Raw genomic sequence first — 22,503 nt, forward strand, 5'->3', positions numbered from 1 at the left:
CAGGGAGGAATTTTTAAGTTCTTATAGAATCTGTTATTAAGGCAGTAGGCTGTGGTTCATCTCAGATTTTTGGAGTCCAACATACCTGAGGACAAATTCTAGCTCTACAATTCATGGAGTTTATAAGCTTTGGTGAGCCCCATGGTTCTCTCTAGTCCTGTTTTATCCTCTGTAAAATGGTCATTCTAGCGCCTGGTGAATTGAACTGTTATGGAGAGTAAAGGTCTATGCAAAGCCTTCGGCTCTGGGCCTGCAGGGTCCTAACCTCCACCCTCAAGCCCCGCAACGGGTTAGTATCGCTATCACTGAAACTGACCCATGGTGGGCACCTTTTGACCAGTCCTAGGGAGAGCTCCCGAGGAGGAAACAATGTTCTCGGGGCCATCTCATGGGATCTCACACCTCAGAGAGAACTTGCCGCCCTCCTCACGCCCCTGCATGAAAGTATTGTTTCCAGAGTCCTGTTCTCATTCCTGGGGCGTTCTCCTGTATAAAGGACGAGAAGATAAGAAGCCAGCAAAGGAGACAGAGGGAGACTGAGGGACTGACACAGTAGAAGAGAAACTGAGAACACATGTCCTCCTAGAGGCCACTGGAGTGTCGAGGGTGGAGGAAATAAACAACCAGGTCAAATGCTGGGATCCCTTAGGAAGGCAAGGCCTGAGAACCGACAATCCGGTTTGACAAAGCGGAGGTAAAAGCCTTGTTGCCGTAGTGGGTGTGGTGAATTCTGACTGGAGTAAGGAATTTGGTCGATCAGGCATCAACTACCCTCTGAGAACTTTTTCTACAAAGAGGAGCAAAGAAATGGGGTCGTCACTGGAGGAGGAAGAAGTTTCGTCTTCAAGATGGGAGGAGTAACAGCATCGGGGCGATGGTGCCGGCAGTGATCCAGTGTGAGGGAGGAACGGCTGCCGCGCAGGGGGAGGGAGAATTCCCAGAGCAGGAGCGGGATTTGGTACCCGCAGGAGCAGTGACAGGGTTCATTTACAATGACAGGGGTGGAGGGGAGTGGGGGGGCGGGGGGGTCCGCACACAGCTGCCCTGCAGTGGGGGCAGGGGACGGGGCCTGGGCCAGCCCTCTTCTTTTGGAATCCATTTTCTCAGTGCGGTGGGAGGCAAGGTCATCAATGAGAGCACCTGCTTCTAAGTGCGATCAAGCACCTTCCGGAGAGCAGGAGGTGTGCTCCGGTTCCCAAACATCACTCAGAGGGTGGTGGTGTGGTTAGTGGGTAAGTCTGTGTTGAAAACCAATTATGGGGTCTGCATGCAACTTCAACTGAAATTCAAACAACAGTAAACACATATGCAATGCTCTGAATTTTATTTTCTAATAACTATTTGAACCACTCTACAAAATGTTCTACAATATTATTTAACAAAACATGGGCAAGATTTAAGGTGGGAATTAGACCCCATTTCCCTACCATCAAAAACACCTTCCAAACACTTATTTTCTTAGAGGATATTCAGTTTGTGGAATTACTTAGACGATGGCATATTTTAATTCCATTTACCAGCATGGGGATTTACCAAGAGCATAAAACTCTTCAAAATAAAACACTACACATTTCTTTTGAACCACCTCCAATTAAGCTGTGTCAGGTGTTTTCCCAAAAGTTGAAACTAAGCTCAATCTCCTTTCCCCAGTCACAGCCTCGCAGCTGTGGCAGGTCTGCACAAAATCCACCCACTCCTCAGATGGCTCCTCTCGGGACGCCCGTAGTTCCCGTCATCACAGGTAGAAGAGAGAGTTCGCTAATTCCAGACTTGGTTCTTTGTGAATGCTCTGTGCTACCAGAAAGGTCAGCTTGTGTGCATACTGACAGGGGGCTGGGATGCTGATTAAGCCCTAAGGAGAAAACATATTGACAGCAATTACGAGGTTTGCCTGTTCTTTTTTTTTTTTTTTTTTTTAAGATTTTGTTTATTTATTTGACAGAGATCACAAGTAGGCAGAGAGGCAGGCAGAGAGAGAGGGAGAAGTGGACCCCGCACTGAGCAGGGAGCCCGATCCGGGGCTCGATCCCAGGACTCTGAGATCATGACCTGAGCCAAAGGCAGAGGCTTAACCCACTGAGCCACCTAGGCCCCCCGGTTTGCCTGTTCTTTAATCTTTGTTCCTGAGTTTTATCCTCTGCTAATTCCATACACAGCAGAATGCATTCGCAAGTAAACCGCCTAAACTCAACAACAAAGGGCAACCGCATCACAGGGAGCACAGACTCACCAAGCGAGATGGGGTTCGGGGCCCGTCTGGCTCCACAGAGCTGGGAGCTGGGAGCCATCACACTTAGCACTCATCTAAGTTTCCTGTGACTTGAGGCCCCAAAGGGCTCAGAGCAAACCTTGGCCTTGGACTTTGACAGGGCCCTCGGCTTCATGCACGGAAACACAGAACAGATGCATCCTTACGTCCCCACCACACAGTGTCTGAGTTGACTTCAATTTCCTCAACTGCAACTTGGAAATAACACCCTGATTTCCTCCCTAGTGTGCTTAAGACACTGCACAGAATAAGGTCCTCCGGGAATGATAAATACTAGGGCTAGAAGTAATAATAATAACGTTAACAGTTAATGCTGCTTCGTTTCTATGACAGACTGGATTTCTCCTACTGTGGACTCAGGACTCATTCATTCATTCACGCATGCATGCATTCATTCCTTCCTCCTTCGGGAAGTCTGGCGTTGTGCTGGGTGAGCTGGGTGATGACCCTGGGCGGGAACACCACGTGTCAGTGTCACACAGCGTCACTCACCGGCCAGTTGTAGTAGAGATGGCACAGTTTGAAGGTGAGTCTCTGCATGTGGTCGGGCTTCAAGCCGTTGTCATCATAGATGACGTTATAGTGGGTGGGGGTAACTGTTCCCTGGCCAGCTGCCTGACTGATCAGGTAGAAGTCATACCTGAGCGGAAAATGGGCACGAGTGTGAGAAAAAAAGGCCAACCGAGGAAGCCCAACGTGAAGAACAGGCAGCGAACACTTCGCGGAAAACTGGCTTTCGAACAGCACTTGCCATTGAGGACGTGTGGCCTCGGAGTCCACCACAGTGCCGAGCGGCGGGTTCTGCACCGACCGGTTCCCTTCGGTGAAGAATCGGGGTGCGCACTTCTTCCTGACCACGATCACCGACAGCTTGGCACTTGGAACCAGAAAGGCAGAAAGGGAGATGCAGAGAGCCAAAACCAAGCCTGCAGCATTCTAGTCATCTTTTTTGGTAATTTCTAAATAAATTCATCCATTCATTAGAAAAACACGGTCAAATGAAAAAAGTAAAAATTATCCCCCATATCAACTTCCCCCAAGATACACAAGTTTTCAAAATTAAAGGCTATTCTTCCTTGTGGCAAGAGTGTGCTATGTCCAGTCACTCTGCTGGTTTCTATGCCTGGAAGGGGACAGGGGAGAGTGTTTAGTAAGACAATGAGCTTCAGCTAGTACCTCTAAAGAAAGACTTTCCAGAATTTTCCATGGAAACAAGATTTCCTTTTTCCATTAGCAATAACCCCCTATTTCCCCTTCACCCTTCCTCTCAATTCCTGAACAGCAAAGAGACCCACAGGTTCCTCTTATTCCTCAAATCATCATTCCTGAATCCCGCAAGACACACACCTGGGGAGGATAGTGGATGGACCAACCGAATGTACATTTGGGCCAGATGTTGAAAGACCAGGAATTAAAGTCCGGATTCAGTAAATCCAAGGCCATATCCAAATACTGGCCATCATTCCCAAAGGACCCACTGAGATGCAAAAATTATGGGGAAATTTCACTTTAATCATTTTATTTGAAAAATATATTGTTTCCAATGTAGAAACTTATCAGAGTTGACGTCATACTGAAAGAGAATCCCTTAGCACAGCCGGCTGCTGAATGTACTCCCACTGGCCCGCAACCGCATGCTTGTGGTTGGGAGCAGACACAATCCCCTGAGGTGAGTGGGGAGGGACCTGGGCCGTGAGGGTCTGGTCTCAACGATACTGCCCTTGCCCCAAGCCATTACACCCTCCCCCCGCTGCCCCGCCCTCATGCAGCCTGGTCTCAGCTCCTCCAGGGCTCACGCATGCACCTTTGGTGTTGATGGTGTCCCGGACAGATGAACGCAGGGGTCTGCTTGGAGAAAGGTGCTCCCCAAATATTTTAAGAAGCCAATTTGAGATTATCATCCTCCCCTGTTTGTCAGTTCCAGTGTTTTCCCTGCACCTGCCACTTGACGTACTCACTACCACACCCCTGAATCCAGAAGGCTGGTGACAAGGCGAGGCAGCCCAGCTGGCTCTGCCTTCCACTGCTGTCCGCACCTCCCACCCACCTTGGCCATGTACCAGGGCCTGCACTTAAAAGGGCCTGAGCCCTGGCTGATTTGGGCCTTGAATTTCAAACCACAGCATGTTTAGTCCCCTGGCTTATCAATATGTGTGAAGCGTCTTCCCCCCACCCGGCTGAATCCCCCCACATGGCTGTGTCAGCCATGCTGAAGGACACCTGCTTTCCTCCAGGTGCCCCGACCCGCCACTTCACGGAAGAGCATCCCAACAATGCTCCAAGCTGCAGGAGAGCGAACCATCGGCTGTACCCACATGACGCAGGCACAGAGCCAACCCTCACTGCGTGAAAAAAGAAGACGCTGGCGTCCATGAATTTTAACACTTCTAATGTGCTGTCACCGCCAGAGTGGGGAACGCACAGCGGTTGCCTACCTGGTATTGGAACTTGCCTCTGTCACACTGCTCAGCAGCTGCGGAACCTCGTATTCAAGCAGGGTCTGCAGCTGGCCGTCCCCCACCCCGTTCCGGTACACGACCACCCGCGCAGGCAGGCCACGGTTGTGCCTGTGCCATCTGTTGAGCGCTCCTGCGGAAGGAGTAGTTGGTGAGAAGAGAATGGCTCGTCCAGCGCCACCAAAGGGTAACATCCCCCTAGAGCTCAGGGTTTTAGAGACCACTGTAAAAGAGGGTAATGCCTAGACCTGAGTTGTATCTGCAATAATATAAATAATATAAAAGCGGGTAACTTTAGGGGGACATTCGGCATCTCTGCTCTTGGAGGACTCATAATGGTTTCTATGGCATAACGTATTCTTGAACTTAGCATGCCTCTTTTGTGACATTTTAATATTCAAGCAATCAACGAAGTCATGCAATAAACAAATTCCCAAAACCAGACGAATACTAATTTGGCTTCTTCGAGTCTTTAAATGCTATCGATAGCTACAGGCTGGATAACTCCATGTCATTTCCTTCCCCAATGAGCCTAAATATGAAGACATAAGGAAAGGATGTGGCTACTCCTCTGAGAGCATCTCTTACCGTGGACTCACCCAATTTGATTCTAAGTTGCACTGACAATGTGAACTCTGAGAACATCGCCACCCACTCCAACTAGAAACTGCCCCAAGAGCAGAGACCAGACAGTAATTCCTATCAACAGAAACTTTTCATAACTACTAAAAAAAACCCCAAGTTTTGATGTGAGGGCAAAGTAACATAATACTTATTTTCATGTAGACATTGAGCAATTGCTTCAGAAGAATTTATTTTCCAGGAAATTTTAGTTCAACAGATGATGATCATATAGGTAAGGTCATAACCAACACATATCACTAAATTCACTTTTTTTAGGAAACATTTACAATGTCCCCCTTCGCCAAGAGTTTACAGATGGGAAAAGCACATCAGGAGAGGAAGTGAATTGTACAAGCCACACTGCGAGGTAGTGCCAAGGCCAGGCAGCGACCAGGGCTGGAGAGGAGACGGGAGCACCAGACACTGTTCCCATCACATCCCACTACATAGAAGGCACCCTTCCCCGCCTGCCGTCTTCCCCATCTTCTCCTGCTAGGCCGCCCTTCATCTGCCAGCATCCTATTCTACCCCCGCCCCACAGGCTTTCTTCCTGTTTCTAGACCTCACATCACTCTGTCACAATCCTTGTTTCTCTGGGGTAGGTTCCTTTGGTATTTTCCCTGCTTGCCAGAGCCACCAGCAGCTAAAAACTGCCCTTCCTCTTGGCTTTCTGTTTATCACACACACAGGACACGTGTAGCTTCTCCAACATCTGTGAGCATGAGTCAGGACATAGCACTGGAAATCTCTAACCAGGTGACGGTCTACTCGGACAGGCTTAGGGCATCTGCTGCCCCGGTCTGGTCTGCTACGGGCACACGGACTCTGGGCCAGAAAGAATAGTGCTCTGCTCGGAGCCCACCCACACCACGATACTTTGAGTACCAGTCATGAAAACTTTCAAGCAATCTGCAACATCTGTCGTCGCTCTCTGGAGGATACAGCGAGAGAACCACCTAAAGTGAGAAGAACACAAAAGTAAACTTCAGATTCAAAATGTTTACCCTAGACATGCATTAGGATTAAGTGAAGAAAAGGAAAACAACCGAAGTGTCCGTCGGTGGGAGAATGGATGAAGATGTGTGTGTGAGCCCGCACGCGCACACACACCCAGAATTCTATTTAGACACAGCAAAGAATAAAGTCTTGCCATCTGTGACAACATGGATAGATCCTGAGGACATTACACTAAGTGAAATATGTCAGGCAAAGAAAGACAAGTACTGTACATTCTCACTTATACGTGAAATTAAGAAAAAAAAAAAAAAGCTTCTAGGTACAGGAGGAGACTGGTGGTTGCCAGAGGCAGGGGGTGAAAGTGGGGGCACTGGGTGAAGGAGATCGTAGGATACAAACTTCCTGATACAAAATAAGGAAGTCCTGGGGAAGTAATAAACAGCTTGGTGAGCACAGTTAATAAGACTGTTATTGTATATTTAAAAGTTGCTAAAAGAGTAGATCTTGAAAGTCCTCATCACAAGAAAAATGAATGTGATGACTATGTGGTGATATTCACCAGACTCACTGTGGTGATCGTTTTGCAATATGTACAAATACCGAATCATCATGCTGAATACTGAAACTGATGTGATGTATGTCATTAGGCCTCAATCGAAATAAAAAGAAACAGACATTGTGAGTAAAACTTAATACTCATGATTTTGTATATGCTACATGAGTACAATTAAATTAAGAACCCCCCTTCCCCAAAAGAAATTTGTTGGTAAGAGAAACTGAAGCATGGTACTGGCATCAGATACAGTTGGGTTCAAATCCTAGCTGGCACACTCACCAGCCATGCGAACCTAAGCCTCAGTCTCCTCGTAGGTACTAAGGAAACAAACAAGGCGGTAAGGTAGTTACTAGCTCATAAGGTTGTAAAAATTAACTTAGATAATCTATATAAAGGACTTAGCACAGTACTGGGCACAAAATAAGCAATAATATATATAAACCACTACATTATTGTTTCAAAGGAATTTATTAGTTTAGCAGATCTACTTTCAAAATACTCAAAGATTTCTCAGGCATAAACGTCAACTCCTATCAATGAGTCTTTTGGACTTGAAATCTGAACATGATTAACTTATTTAAATTTCAGAAGTTCTCTTGCTAAAGTTATTAATTAAATAAAAGCACTTGAAAAATGAAGTCATGGCTTAGCGGTAAGTATGCACTGACATTATTATTATATAACCGACAATGACACAATGAGGAATGAGGTTAACAAACGGGAAATCCTTTATCTGCTTCATTAACGAAGTGACAAACAGGATCTCATACAAGCTGGAAGGAATTTGACATCCCACCGCTACTTTTCCTGTTTCTCGCCATCATAAGTATATACCTGACCCCAAATTTAATGGAGTAAACCAAATAGCTTACATCCGGGAATAAAATACGTCACGGTTCCTACAGCCTCAAAACACTCCATTTCGTTGCAAATAGTAAAACGATTCTAAGAACTACAGTTAAGTACCATGACTTTATATTTAATGCGTTACCGCAGAACCTGTTTCTGTTTCCAACAGCTGCACGAACAACTACACCAAGTAAGTGTCAGTAACAAGAAGCACGTGCTGCGCGTACTGAGCCTGTGGTTTAAGCATTTTATTTCGTGTTATTTCCACACATGCCCTATGAAACAGGCATTGCCAACGTGACTACAAGTGAGGTGCAGCAAGCTTAAATAGCCAGACGTCAAACACAGAATAAGTACATGGCAGATCAGGATACAAATCCAAACAACGTGAAGCCAGAACTTAGCTGCCTGACATAATGTACGTGAGATTTCTAGTATAGGACCTGAAACAGGGCAGATGTACAGATACATAAGAATTTCCATCATCCATCACTTTGGGAATATGATAAGTATATGAGTGGCAGCTTGTCCTGATGTTTGCATAAATACAGTTTTTTCACAAGGCTACCTATTAATATTATCAAACACATTTTTATCTGTAAGTATAATTTATGACTAAAGTGTTCATATTTTTTAAAATGAGTGAAGAGGCACCTGGGTGGCTCAGTGGGTAAAGCCTCTGCCTTCAGCTCGGGTCATGATGCCAGAGTCCTGGGATCAAGCCCTGCATCGGGCTCTCTGCCCGGTGGGGAGCCTGCTTCCCCCTCCCTCTCTGCCTGCCTCTCTGCCTGCTTGTGATCTCTGTCTCTCAGTCAAATAAATAAGCAAAGCCTTTAAAAATTAATTAATTAATTAAATAAAATGAGTGAAGAACACAAACTGTTTCCTGCTCTATGGTTTCTAGCTAAACCACAAACAATAATTAGAGAATATGCTGGGGTAATTGTAAAAGCACCTGGTGATTCCGGGGTTAGTACTGGCCACAAATCCAACCACCACCATTCCCTTGTTGAACTCATCTTTGCGGACATCAATACCGACCACCATCAGGGACTTTAACTGTAAAAGTAAATTTTTCATGGTTTAATGGAATGGGACATTATTTCCCCAAATGATGATTTAATAAGTTTTTTTTTAAACTGTCCTTAGTTATTAAATTATTTAAGTGAAGCTACATGCCGGCGAAACCAAGGGCCAGAGGAAGCAGCCTATTAAAACAGAAACCAAAGAGACTTAAAGATGGAGGGATGGCTGTGGTACACACTTTGCTTCAGAGTCTCACTGTAGTGGCTACCATCCTTTGGGGAGAGGGACAAGTGCCCGTGGTGACCCAAGAGGCTCAAGGTGAGTGGTCCGTCATTTATCCGGGCCTCTGGGCTGCAGGTATCTCAAGGAGAAGTGCATTTCCCATTCTTTAGATGTCTGGAGGACCCCCCCCCCACTCGCTCCTTGGCTCTGCAGCCCCCAGGAAGCAGCTGGGGCTCCCCACATACATCCTGCTTATAGAAATGGAAGGCAATGGACAACATTCCTTCACTTCTCATCCCCTCCCCTCCTTCCACAGTGGCCAACAGTTAGGGAAAGAGAAGAGGACTTTCTCAGTTCCCGCCATAGTCCAAGATCAGAGGTCTGCCTGAGTCCCGGGGGAGTCTCCTCCAGGGTGTGGAGCTCCTCTGATGGCCAGCAGCTGCTGAAAGCTGATAAAAGCAGAGACCTTGGAGCAACAGATTTCCTGTAGCAGCAGCAGGGCGGCTCAAGATTGAGACCCTCCAAGTCTCTGCCAGCCCAGCTTCTCAGTCATGAGACGTGCTGCCAACAGCTCACCCGAAGCTCCCGGGCAACAGGAACCACACCTCACCTTCTGGATGGGGTCCTGAGTCATGCTGGAGCCCAGCGCCAACACACAGACACTTCTGGGATCAACAACCACAACAAACACAACAACCACAACAAACACTTCTGGGATCATGGGAAAATACCTCCCACTTGATGTCATTGTTAAATTAAGGAAAGCATTGAGAGATTGCTAAGAGGAGAAGAGTGACAGACTGCTCACAGGGATCTCCACAGCCCACAGCTCGCCTCCCAGTTTGCAGGCCATTTGCATCGCGATCCTGGTGGCAATGCTCATCGCCATTCCCTGTCTGTTCAAGGTCCGCGTGAGGGCGCACTGGCTTGGCACGGGGCAGACGGAGCTCAGGTATTTTTTAATGGAATCATAGTAGCTCTTCTGATAAGAAGGCAGGATACACATTACCTAAAAGACCAAAAAAAAAAAAAAAAAAGGAAGGAAAAGTCACCTTACTTATGTTTAGAAGTAGCTTTACAAAAACTGAGGGGTGGCAGGGTGGCTCAGTCGGTTAAGTGTCTGACTCTTGATTTTGGCTCAGGTCATGATCTCAGGGTCATGAGATCGAGCCCCACGTCAGGCTCCCCCACACCTCGAGCATGTGTGCTCTAATAAACAAACAAACAAACAAACAAGAAATGAGAAGGGGGATTCTCCAAATATCTTGCCCTTAAGTTCTGAAGAAGCAAACACTAACATATCTAAAGTTGTCTCAAATGGCCCTTAACCACTGACAACGGGTCAACGCTGCTTCAAATGCGCTTTCCTCAGCCGCCTGCTCCACAGTCCCACTCCAAAGCTACCCATCCCTCTTGGCTTTCACTGCCTCACATCTCTTCAGATTTGATTCTATTAGGCTCCCCAAATTCCCTCCTAACATAGCTCCTTCCCCAGCTTCCTCCCCACCCCTTGTCAGCCCTTCCTGTGGTTCTCCAGCTCTCACCCCCTCCCTCTACTCCCCCAGCCTCACCCACACATAGGCCAGGCGGAGGATTAGCTTGCACAGTAGTATTTTCCCCCACTAGGTACTAGACAACCAAAATAAAAGAAACAAACAATATTTTGTTGTTGCTATTGTTTACTGTGACCTGAGAGTGGGGATATGGGAGGAGGGAAAATAAGGAGAAAGAAGCTTCAGGTCCCCAGGTATTTTTAAATTCTGCCACCTCTGTCATCGGCCCTATTTCTGATCAGGTGCTTCTCTCCAAAGGGCCTCTCCTGACCTACCTGCATCTCCTTTCCCTCTTGTACTCCTTACTTTCAAAACTGCCATATTGTAGAAAAAATGGGCACTGTCATGATTAGCAGAGGACAAATAAAGTGATTCTTCACCTATAGATCTATTCAAAGTATCATCACGCCAAGGGATAAAATTATTTACATTTAATTACATAAAATAGGGGAATACATTTGTCAGAACAGTCCTCTCAGAGGAGTATTCCTTCCTTCCATCCTATGAATTTGGAACCAAGCAAGGCAGGTGATAGAACAAGACAGTAGTCCAGCGGGGACGGGGACCAAAAGAAGGTGGGAGACAAGTGAGACTGGTTGTCTACAGGGGATGGAGGCACAGGTGATACGTGAATAGCAGGAGCCATGCTTCCCCCCAGAGAAGGGACGTACAAATACAGATGTGGGGGACACTTCCCTGTGCTGCTGGTTTGGAACTGGAGGTGTGAACACGTTTAACATGTACATAGACACACACAGATGTATGTGTGTATGTATCTACAGTCAACCCTTGAACAACATGGGTTTAAACTGTGTGAGTCCGTGTCTATGCAGATTTTTGGATAAGTATAGTTCAGTACCATAAATGTAGCTCCTCTTCCTTATGATTTTAATAACATTTTCTTTTCTCTAGTTTACTTTATTGTAAGAATATAGTATATGGTATATATAAAATACAAAATATCTGTTAATCAACTACGTTATAAGGCTTCCAGTCAACAATCAGGTAAGGAATTAAATTTGGTGGGAGTCAAGTTGCATGGAGATTTTTGGCTGTGCAGGGGTCTGTACCCCTAATCCCCACACTGTTCAAGGGTCAGCTGCATCTGAGAACATAAATGTAGACCCACACTACACGTACTCCTAATTTGACCCATTGAGAAAACCGGGGAGCAGTGACACCCCAGTAACAAATGAGCACACCCAGTTGCCAGATTCTGATTTCTAAATACTGTTCTCTACCAAAAGGCATCATAGCTCACTGGAGAAATATCTAATTCCACAGTGGGCAGCAGAATTTCAAGATTAATTTGGAATACCTTATTGTGCCAGACAGTAAGGAAATGTCCCCCCAAAGATGGGGATATGTCAAAAAGACACAGAAGCCAATCTGAATGGGTCTTCCACTAACAAAATCGGGAACGATTTCAGCATCAAAATAGATAACAGTAGTAATAGACTGTAAGCCGGTAATAAAATAGGAAACTATGAATCCATAAGGATTTAAACAAATGAACAAAGAAATGGGGAGAAGAGAAAGCTCTTCATTGTAACATAATGCTACCTACTAAATGTAGAAGGAAATACAATGCTACATACTAAATGTATAAAATTAGAAAGCCACTATTTGGCAAACACCATAGTGATAATGGGTTCAGATTAAGAATTATCAGTGGATTCTGAAACTAGCAGGTAAAAGTTTGATGAGAACAGGATATTTACATACTCTCAAAGTATCTTCCTGCAAAACAAAAACAAAAACACCTGAAAATTACAAAGCGAACTGTAGACGTAAACAGAGAAACCTGGCAGATAGCACCTTAATTAATGGGGTACCTCCCAGGAAGACGTATTAAGAAAACAGGATCATTGCTTGATACTCCTGCCGAAAGTGCATAACCTGAATTGAATTATAAGGAAACATCAGACAAACCCAAATTGAGGGACATTATATAAAGTAACTGATCTATACTCTTCAAAGTTGGAAGGTCATCAAAACTATGGAACTATTTCATGAAAAGAGAGCTATCCTAATGACCCAGCAATCGCACTTCTGGGTATTTACCCTAAAGATACAAACGTAGTGATCCGAAGGGGCACGTGCACCCGAATGTTTACAGCAGCAATGTCTACAATAGCCAAACTATGGAAAGAACCTAGATGTCCATCAACAGATGAATGGATCAAGAAGATGTGGTATATATACACAATGGAATACTATGCAGCCATCAAAAGAAATGAAATCTTGCCATTTGCGATGACATGGTTGGAACTAGAGGGTATCATCCTGAGCGAAATAAGTCAATCAGAGAAAGACAATTATCATATGATCTCCCTGATATGAGGAATTTGAGAGGCAACGTGGGGGGGTTGGAGGGTAGGGAAGGAAAAAATGAAACAAGATGGGATCGGGAGGGAGACAAACCGTAAGAGACTCTTAATCTCACAAAACAAACTGAGGGTTGCTGGGGGGAGGGGGGTTGGGAGAAGGGGGTGGGATTATGGACATTGGGGAGGGTATGTGCTTTGGTGAGTGCTGCGAAGTGTGTAAACCTGGCGATTCACAGACCTGTACCCCTGGGGCTAATGATACATTATACGTTAATAAAAAATTTAAAAATTTTTTTAAAACTATGGAACTGTTTCAGATTGAAAGAGGGTCTAAAGAGACAGCACGACCAAGTGCAATGCAGCAGATCCTTTTACTAGAGAGGACATATTTTGAGGACAGATGGAGAAATGTGAAGGGAGTCTATGGATTAGCTGGTGTTACTGTTTCCTGATTTTTATGGTTGTCCTATGGTTCTGTAGGAGAGTGACCCTGTTTGTAGAGCACTGAAGTACTCAAGGACAATGGGGCATTAGATCTGTAACCTACTCTCAAATGGTTCAGGAAAAAAGAGGACAGACAGATAGATATAGGAAGGAAGGAAACAATAAAAAAAATATGATAAAATGTCAACTGGAGGATCTGGGTGACCGGTATATGACAATTCTTTGCAGTATTCTTATGATCTGTTTTTATTTTATTTTTAACGAAGAGAAATGCTCTTAGGGTTAGAATTCCTTTTGTTCAATATATCATCCTTATGGGCCTTTTTTGTGTCTGACTAGAAGAGAAGCAGACATGGCCAAGTTGCTTTGCGGGAAATACAGAGGGATGCTGGGAGCCTGAATGCATACATTGAACAGGTGAGACACTGCGGTGCAGCGAGAGGTGGGGCCTGGGAGAAGAGGAAGCATTTCCAAGAAACAGGGATGGCTGAGAGATTTTTCAGAACAAGGATGCCAATTTTAACTTGTCTGCAGTGTTGGGGTATGCTCTAGTCATGCCTTGGTCCCAAACCCTCCGCCAAGTCAACTCACCCGTGCACATGCGCAGTGGTCTGGGAAATGAGGCCGCTGTGGGAGCTGACGCACTGCACGGGGAATGGCGCTCGTTAAAGAGGCGAAAATCTAGCGGCAGCAGCCATAGGCGACACGGAAAAACCTAAACTCTCCAAGAACCCACTGAAACACTGGGGGCCCCAGCATTTATGGGATACAATGGGAGTCACTTTATCTTAAATCTTAAATAAATATGTGGACATCCAAGAGGATAAGATAGAGGTACAAACAAGTATTTAAAAATTAACATTAGAAGTGCCTGGGTGGCTAAGTCATTGAGCGTCTGCCTTCGGCTCAGGTCATGATTCCAGGGTCCTGGGAACTAAAGGCCCCACATCAGGTTCCTTGCTTGCCGGGAAGCCTGCTTTTCCCTCTCTCACTCCCCCTGCTTGTGTTCCCTCTCTCTGTGTCTCTTCCTGTCAAACAAATAAACAAAATCTTTTTTAAAAATTAAAATTAACGTTAGAAATATGAAAAGGAAATTAAATGCTGATTAAAATTCTAAGATTAATACTTTCTTGGGTTCTTGGGGAAATGCACAGCCATTTGCAAACATATTATAGGAGAATGTGCTCACATTCCTTCTTCCAAGGAAAGAAGACTATTAGATATAAAGAAAAAATAAAAATTACACATCAAAACAAAAATTATCCTATACTTACCAACTGAACATTAGGATCAACGTGTCTCTGTAGAGCGCTAAGGAATGCAGCTGGATTTTCTTGTACTTTGATGCTACATAAAAAGATTAATTTTGAGGATATATAGTTCCCTTTTTAGTAACACATAATCATATAGAGTTAAAAATAATACAGATTTTTATAATCCCACTACAAGACAACACCAAAACACTTACTAATCATTTTTTATTAGCTTAGAAAATAGTCTGGTGGAAACTGCGAATTTCTCAGCTGTATATATCCCTACAGTTAAAAATTCCATAGCCCAAAATGAGGTTGAACGTGAGGTTTTGAAAGCACGAGTCTCAATACTAAGCATCTGAAACTGGTTTGCGTTAACCTGGGATTAAGGTTTCTTTAATACTAAATCCCCACAAGAACCTTAAAAGTCTCAAAAATCATCAGATGAGTGAGACCAAGCTATTCAGCTAATCTGAATGGTTCTGACTAAAAGATTATTTTTTTCCTCAGTGACTGCTCGTTTGGAGCCTGGACTATCTAGCCTGTACCAGTCATTCAGCAAGTAGGTATCTGTTCTGTGCTCACATTATGTTAGGAGCCAGACGCCGTAGAAGTAATTCCCACACAGAGGACTTCACAGATTGTCTATGTAGAATCAGCTTCTGAGAGGCGGACATGCTGGATGGTCCTAATGCCCAGCGGCCTTTTCAGCCTTGCCCAGCAGGTGGCAGGACCCCAGTTCCCTGCTCACGGATTCTAACTGAGCACCAGGGATGGCCCGCAGCTCTGTTAAAACTAAACGTCCCTGACTTTTCCAAATCAATCTCTTGCGCACGCAGTCTCAGCCTCCATCTACTATCCATTCTTTCCAAACTCATCAGGCAAATGTTTCAGATAGGAGGAACTAGGCATATAAATCCAACAACCAAGGGGCCCCTGGGGGGCTCAGTCATCTAAACACCCAGCTCTTGATTTCCGCTCAGGTCATGACCTCAGGGTCGTGAGATCGAGTCCCCCTTTGGTCTCCATGCTAGACAAGGACCCTACTTAAGATTCTCTCTCTCTCTCTCCCCCACCCCAAAATAAATAAATAAAAATAAAACATAAATGGGAAAGATAAAAGAATGAAATAAAATATGGGTTTTCAGGGCCCCTGGGTGGCTCAATCATTAAGCGTCTGTCTTTGGCTCAGGTCATGATCCCAGGCTCCTGGGATCTAGCCCCGCATCCGGCTCCCTCCTCAGCGGGAGGCCTGCTTCTCCCTCTCCACTCCCCTTGCTTGTGTTTCCTCTCTCGCTGTGTCTCTATCAAATAAATTTTAAAAATCTTTTAAAAAATAAAATAAAATTTTAAAAAGGGCTTTCAAATAAAACAGGCTAAGAAAAGAACACGGCACAGACTTATGCATGGAATTCATATAAGAAAGAGCTTGCACTGTCACCCCAGGGTCTGTGACTGGGGCTTCTTTCATTCATCTTTTCCTGCTTTTTTATCTCCTAGGTTAGGAGAAATTAGAGCAGGTGAAACTGAAACCAGACAATTTGTTAACCGATGTGATAAGAGGACCATTCTAACTACAGTGTAAAATGAGACTTTGGGGCCATCAATGGTTTTCAACAATGCTTGCACTGCTGATGCAATTAATTAGTAACCGCTTGTTTAACGAATAACTTCCCACCTTGCCAATTAGGACATTTGGCCCTTCACTATTGCAGCAGTAAAAAGAAGTAGGCGTTCCTCCTTATGAACCGTACGAAGCTCAATAAAATGAGGCATGACCAACTCGATTGCTTTCCTAAAAGCAAACAAGATCCGATTCTGAGTAACTGGATATGTAGGGATCCCTTACTAAACTGAGAGCATATGCCATATGCTCATCCCCAGCAAATGGTACAGCCTCTAGTATACAGCAGAAACTCAATAAATGTTCAAAGAATAATGCCCTTGGTTTTATCAGAGAACTATCTAAATAATCTTGGGCTAAAGTAACAGAATCAGAAAAGCCTATTTCGGATCTATTTTTACATTAAAATTTTTTAGGGTGTATCAGTGCAGAGCCTGATGCAGGGCTCGATCTCATGACCCTGAAATGACGAACCTGAGCCGAAAGTCAGATGCTTACCCAACCATACTACCCAGGCACCCCTCTTTCTTATGTTAAATTTTAAAACATAAAATCTATCAAATAAGTCGGGAAATGCAACTTTTATATCTTTCAATATCCTGTTTCCTGTTAAGTTTTATAAATAACTGATATGAAATAATAAAGGGGGAAAAAAGTTAATGGATTTATTAAGGACTTATGGCCCAACTAGTACTGAAAAGATCTTGGGGGTAAGGAGACCATTGTCTAAAGCACTGTGAAAGCAGTTGTATAAAAACCAACATAAAATGTGTTTTAACTGTATAAAACTTCAGTCACTACAAAATCTATCTACTTATAATTCTTTTGTTAGTACAAGAAAACTATTTTCTCGGTATTAGGAAACTTCACTGAGCTAAAGCTTTTGTAGCTACATCAGCCATCCTTTCTGATTTTTAAACCAAATTAATAGATGAAAACGGCTGGGACAATTTTCCGTGTTTTCTCACGTTTTGGGGTAGTCCACATTAAATCCCATGGAACTTCCAACTCTTCTCAAGCAGTGCAGAAAATCCTCGGTCACTTTTTCATCTCTGTTGCTGCATATAATCAGCCATTTATTCAAAGACTGTGCACTTAAAATCTTGCAATTTCGCATATCCTTGGACCACTCAGCAGCAGACCCAGGCTGACACTGAGAAAAATAATGATCATGAAAGGGTTGAGCGCATTTATTCACAGAGCAGCTAAACAAAAGTCGTGCAAAGATGGTCCACATTCTTCATAAGAGACCTGTTTAGTACAGTTTGCTATTCACAGACTTAGAACACTGATCCAAGCACTGCACATCTGGACAGAGTAGATGGGCCTCCTGGAAGGGGAGGCATCTGAGCATCACCGCAGGCCAGCCAGTCCCTGGCTGCAGACAGTTGGGCAAGTCGCTTTACCTCGGACTGCTGCTGTGTGCAAAGAAAAGTGTCCCGTTCAAAGATCTCCAGGTTCCCTTCCAGCTCTAAGATCGATGGTCTTTAATATGAATGCCATAGGCCAGTGGGCTGTCTGACTCGGTCTCCTGAGGCAGAAAGCTATCTGAAGGGGAAAATGCTGACTACTCATACTCCAGGGCATCCAACTACAGCTCACAAACGCTACGGAGCAGTTAAGAACATGCATCACGCCAGGAGTAGCTATGTCTAGGAGCAAAGATGAGGCCAGGGCACAAGCTCCTTTCTCACTCTTGGATAGTCCCTGCCCCAAGGGACCAGGAAAACTATGTTCTCTGCACTGAAAAGGGGAGATTTTAGAAGGGTTACCAGCCTTCTGCTGATATCCACAGACCGGAACTGAATGGAATGTTCTTGGTCCAGTGGGCCGGGAAGAGGCACTGAGAGCTGAAGAGGAGACACTGTAATCGAGTCCCTGGTGATTCAGCCTGGCTATCTCCCGAGAGCTTGTCAGAAACGCTGAGTCCTGGGGCCCATCCCAGACCCGCTGAATCGGAATCTGCATGTTAACATGTTCCCAGTCTCATCAGCACGAGAGCGCCTAAGGAAGTATTACGATCCCCTTGTTCCACAGACTCCCCAGCTATGGCTGAGAGACATTATGGAGGCAGTTGGTGCCAGTGACAGATTTAGACTGGTCTTCCTGAGGCTGCATTCAGGAAGGCTGTACTTTCCACCAAACTCTGAAATCCAACCACAGGCACCCTCATAATGCCCCGCCATTAGGTGGCCAGGCAGGGACTCAGTTCCAGGAGGTGACCTTAGCAAAAGAAGGACAAGGGTAGCCTGCCATCGCCGGTTCTCTCTGGAGTTGCGGTTCATTCTTTCTGTTACCACCAGCATGAGGAGAGCCAGGGCCCTCTCACCTCACTCCTACTTGTTATGGGCTGGCAGAAGACCCAGGAAAACTGCCCAAAACACTCTGAGGCCTATGAATCTTTAGTCTACTAAGTTCCTAAAACGCAAGTTCAGAAAAGCAAGCAGCCCAGGACGCCGTCAACGCTCACCAGCCACAACCACCGCTAGGGGGCGCCTTCTCCCATTTTAGTGCCCCTTCTAAGAAAAACCAGTTTCCACACTAAAGAAACGCAACAAAAAAGCTCTGAGAAATGATTTTGCTTACAGAGATGAGACAGACCATATTAAATATTTATAACCTGCTTCATATGTGGAACTGACCTTCTCTTTACTGACTCCTGACCAAAATCTTAATGGGGACCTACTTTTTGTACTTTACACATTTTGGTTCTGTCTTGTTTTTAAAAGTAGTTTTCCCTCAGCTTCTCCAGTGAGGGTTTTGGTAACTTGGATAGATGACAGAAAAGAAATGCTGAAAAATTCCCGTGCCACCAGCACAAAACTTCCGCTTCTCAGTTACGTCCATTTAAACATGTCACCTGAGAAAAATGAGAAGAGGGCCTTTAAAAATAAAATATGTAACTGGCTTTAAAAACGAGCAAAACTATGGGAAAAGTAGAAAAATAATGCACCATTTTGCATAAAATAGGTTCATTTCTTCAACTGAAGCCTGAAAGAGAAGTGTCTCTTCAGGTTTCAGAAAGCCCCTCTAACTAAGTGCTGTGTGGCTGGGGACAGGCTCTGGGCACATTCCTTCACGTTGATGCCAACTGAGCAGCATTTTACTTGGAGGAAAAGAAAGAACCCCGGTATCAGAAAACGTAGCCTATTGGAATTACCTCTCACCAGTTAAAACATTTTCTCAGTTACTATGGAGTGAGTGTGTGAGTGTGAGTGTGAGTGTGAGTGTGTGTGTGTGTGTGAGAGAGAGAGACAGAGAGATAGAAAGAAAGAGATATGAGAGTACTATAACACCTAATAACAAGTAGGCATATTTTAATTGTCATAGCCTGAAATACACATTTTCTAATGCATCTTTAAATGAGAAACCAAACCACACTGACCTAAATCACGTCCAGTGGGTGCTGATAAGTACTCGCAAGTATACTCAGATTGAAAAGGAAAACAGAGGGGGGACTTCAAGGTTTAGGACAAAGGGAGGACGTGGATATGGACATAGAGAAACCAAATGACTATTATAAGCCCACTAGTCACCCCTGCATATGATCACACACACATATTCAAGTAAATACTTTTAAATGAAAATAGAATCATAGTACTTACTACAAGGTCTTGCATTAATAATTTTTCTGAAGGCAAAACCCGCCCAGTCAGAGACATCTGGCATCCAAAATGCAGCCCCCAGGTCTCCAGCTCAAAACGAGCATCCTTGTTTCTGTTGATAGAGTTGAGTTTTAAATCATTAATAATTTTCTAAAGAATTCTGATCATTAGAGAGAGAAATATAACTTACTGAATTGTTCAAAGACTAATTTATCTTTTTTATGATTCCAGACTTCTATTTCTACTCACCATTTCCCCCCCTCAAACAAATGATGGGAACAACCAAACCCATTTGAGACACTCAGAGATGAAGAGGGTTTCTGGTGTGGCACCCTGGTCAGCAAAATGGGCCTGTGAGCCGGACAGACCTTGGTTTAACTCCTAGTGCTGACATTTCACAATATGTGACCTTGAGCAAGACTCAAATTTTTTATTATATGTGCTGCTGAAACGAGCAAAAGACTCAAATTTTTTAAACCTACGGTTTCCTTATTGGTAAAATATAGGGATAATAAGCCTAGCAACCTCTGAGGGTTGATGTTAAAGATCAAGCTGATGTGGAAACCACTACCACAGAACCTGGCACATGCTATGTGCTCAATAAAGATGAGCCATTTCTCCCTAATAAACATGTTAATAAAGAGACATTATGGAGCCTCTGCGTGTGGAGAGGTCTTCTGTGAATATCTGAACTGGCTGGCCTAGGAGAGGATGAAAGATGATAGAGGAAGGGAATATACACACTTGGGGTTTGGAAGGTTCACAGGGTAGACGGCAGGAGGAAGACCGTGAGGAGAGTATTAGTGTCATCAGTAATCACGGCTTTATATTTGTATGGTCCTTTCAGATTAGATCTAGTAAACCCTAATCGTAGTTGATGTGTGATCTCCTTGGATTATGATACATGGTCATCTCTAGTAAGCGCTAAGTTCCCTCAGGAGAGCAAGCATGCCGACTTTGCCTCCAGGCCTTCGACATGGCAGCGGGCACAAGGGGAGCCAGGCCCTCACGAGAAAGACGGATGAGACTCGTGCTTTACCTCGCAAAGCTTCCCCTCTCTCTTTAGGGGAGCTCAAACCTCCTTACACAGGCTCTCTGCAACAGCTCATTATTTCCATCTAGTAATGCTCTGTCTGGTCTGGTCACATGGAATAGTTTGAATTAATTATTTGGCTTCAGATACTATCTGCTCAAGATGAGATGGGTGAAGTAATTGCCAGTCAAGAAACTGGCTCCTGAAGCCGATGGGATTCCTGAAAGATGGCAAGAAGAGGCATCCGGGAGAGTAATCCACAGCCCAGAATAAGGGGAGAGAAGCATCTCCAGGAGGTGTAAGTGTGAGGGATATCCAGGATAAATGACGTGAAGTATAGCCATAAAAGGGAAAACTATGAGAGTAAAAGCGTAACAGAAATGCACATTTACCCTACAGAAATGTTCAAGAAAAAGCACATTACAAAACACGATATACAGTACTTTGCCATTTTCCTAAAAAGAACATGATTATATGCAATTGAAAATATCAGAGACAATATACACCATTCAATTATGATTCATTCATGCATGAAATAAATGTTTACTGAGTGTGCACACACATGCATTTCTTTTCTGTTTGCAGAAATTTCCAAGTTCATCCTCCAAATTTTTTATCTTTAAAGAATAAAAGACCATGCTGCAATGTTGTCCAGCAGAAGTATAAAGCCATCCACATATATAAGTTTTAAGTTTTCTAATAGCCGCATTAAAAACAGTAAAAATTGCCAAGTAAAACTATTTTGAAAATGTATGTCCTTTAGCCCAATAAATTCAAAATGTGATCATTTCAAGATGTGGCAGTAGCCACGTTCCAAATGCCCTGCTGTGTCGTGAGGCTACAGCCCTGGACAGCAATGTCTTCGTAGGTCAGAGGGGAGAAACGGGAGCCGCTCGTTACTGGCATTCCAGGTGACAGCAAACTGTCAGAATGAGGACAGGAATACAGCGTGAGGGTAGACCGGCTAAACCAAAGGGCACAAAGGTATTCCTAAGTTTAAAGATTGCACAGTAGAATCTTTCTAACGATGAATGTGCTGAGGCCACCATATTAAGACCTGAACATTCTCAATCTCAAATATGGGGCGGGGGTGGGGGTCTGCTGTGGTTCTGTTTTCTGTTTTTATAATCTCCAACCCTTTCCTTCATTCAAATGTTTATCCAAAACCTCCATGTATTAAACAGATGAGAGGAGGGTCATCTGGTTGAAGCTGGATGGTACTTCGGCCCGCGCGGCCTCCAGCCTCCTCCCCTCCAACCCCCCCGCCCCCCCGCCCCGTCTGTGATCCCTGAGGCATCAGGGATGAACGTCTGGCTCTGGACCACACAACCCAAAGGTGCCTTGCCCTGAGTCAACAGCAAAGAGACATTCCATCAAAGAATGAGACATTCTGTAGACCATCCAATTCCATAAGCCAGACCTGAGGCAGAATACACTCTGGCCCAGTACCTCTGAATGTCGTCAGCGAGCCTGGCCAGGCGCTGCTGCCTTCCCATAGGGCTGAGACGCGTTTCTCCAGCCACGGCCTTCATCAGCTGGAAATCAGAGGTTGCGTGGCGGGTCAGGCCTATTAATGGAAGTGAAAACAAAGGGGAAAATGAACAGCATGCAATGTAACCCAGCCCAGCTCTGCCAGATTTTAAGCTTTGCACCTAAATTGACTCGGATCTAGCCTATGGATAGCATTGTCCCCCCAAAATGC

General features: G+C 44.6%; 1 protein-coding gene across 3 annotated transcripts in view; it reads right to left on the reverse strand.

The window, feature by feature from the left end:
* Positions 1-1,314: 1,314 nt before the first annotated feature.
* Positions 1,315-22,503, reverse strand: part of PIWIL4 (piwi like RNA-mediated gene silencing 4) — a 45,475-nt gene continuing 24,286 nt past the window's right edge. For all 3 annotated transcript variants that reach the window (XM_032359432.1, XM_032359433.1, XM_032359431.1), the window contains 11 exons: positions 22,251-22,368; positions 19,769-19,880; positions 17,132-17,316; positions 14,561-14,633; positions 9,768-9,968; positions 8,667-8,770; positions 6,235-6,305; positions 4,705-4,858; positions 3,021-3,146; positions 2,762-2,909; positions 1,315-1,852 (listed from right to left, as the gene is read on the reverse strand). In XM_032359432.1, the coding sequence (XP_032215323.1) occupies positions 1,736-1,852; positions 2,762-2,909; positions 3,021-3,146; positions 4,705-4,858; positions 6,235-6,305; positions 8,667-8,770; positions 9,768-9,968; positions 14,561-14,633; positions 17,132-17,316; positions 19,769-19,880; positions 22,251-22,368 (1,409 nt within the window). In that variant the 3' untranslated portion in view covers positions 1,315-1,735. The remainder of the gene's footprint in view (positions 1,853-2,761; positions 2,910-3,020; positions 3,147-4,704; positions 4,859-6,234; positions 6,306-8,666; positions 8,771-9,767; positions 9,969-14,560; positions 14,634-17,131; positions 17,317-19,768; positions 19,881-22,250; positions 22,369-22,503) is intronic.

Source organism: Mustela erminea, chromosome 9 (assembly GCF_009829155.1).
Source record: "Mustela erminea isolate mMusErm1 chromosome 9, mMusErm1.Pri, whole genome shotgun sequence".
Classification (NCBI taxonomy): domain Eukaryota; kingdom Metazoa; phylum Chordata; class Mammalia; order Carnivora; family Mustelidae; genus Mustela; species Mustela erminea.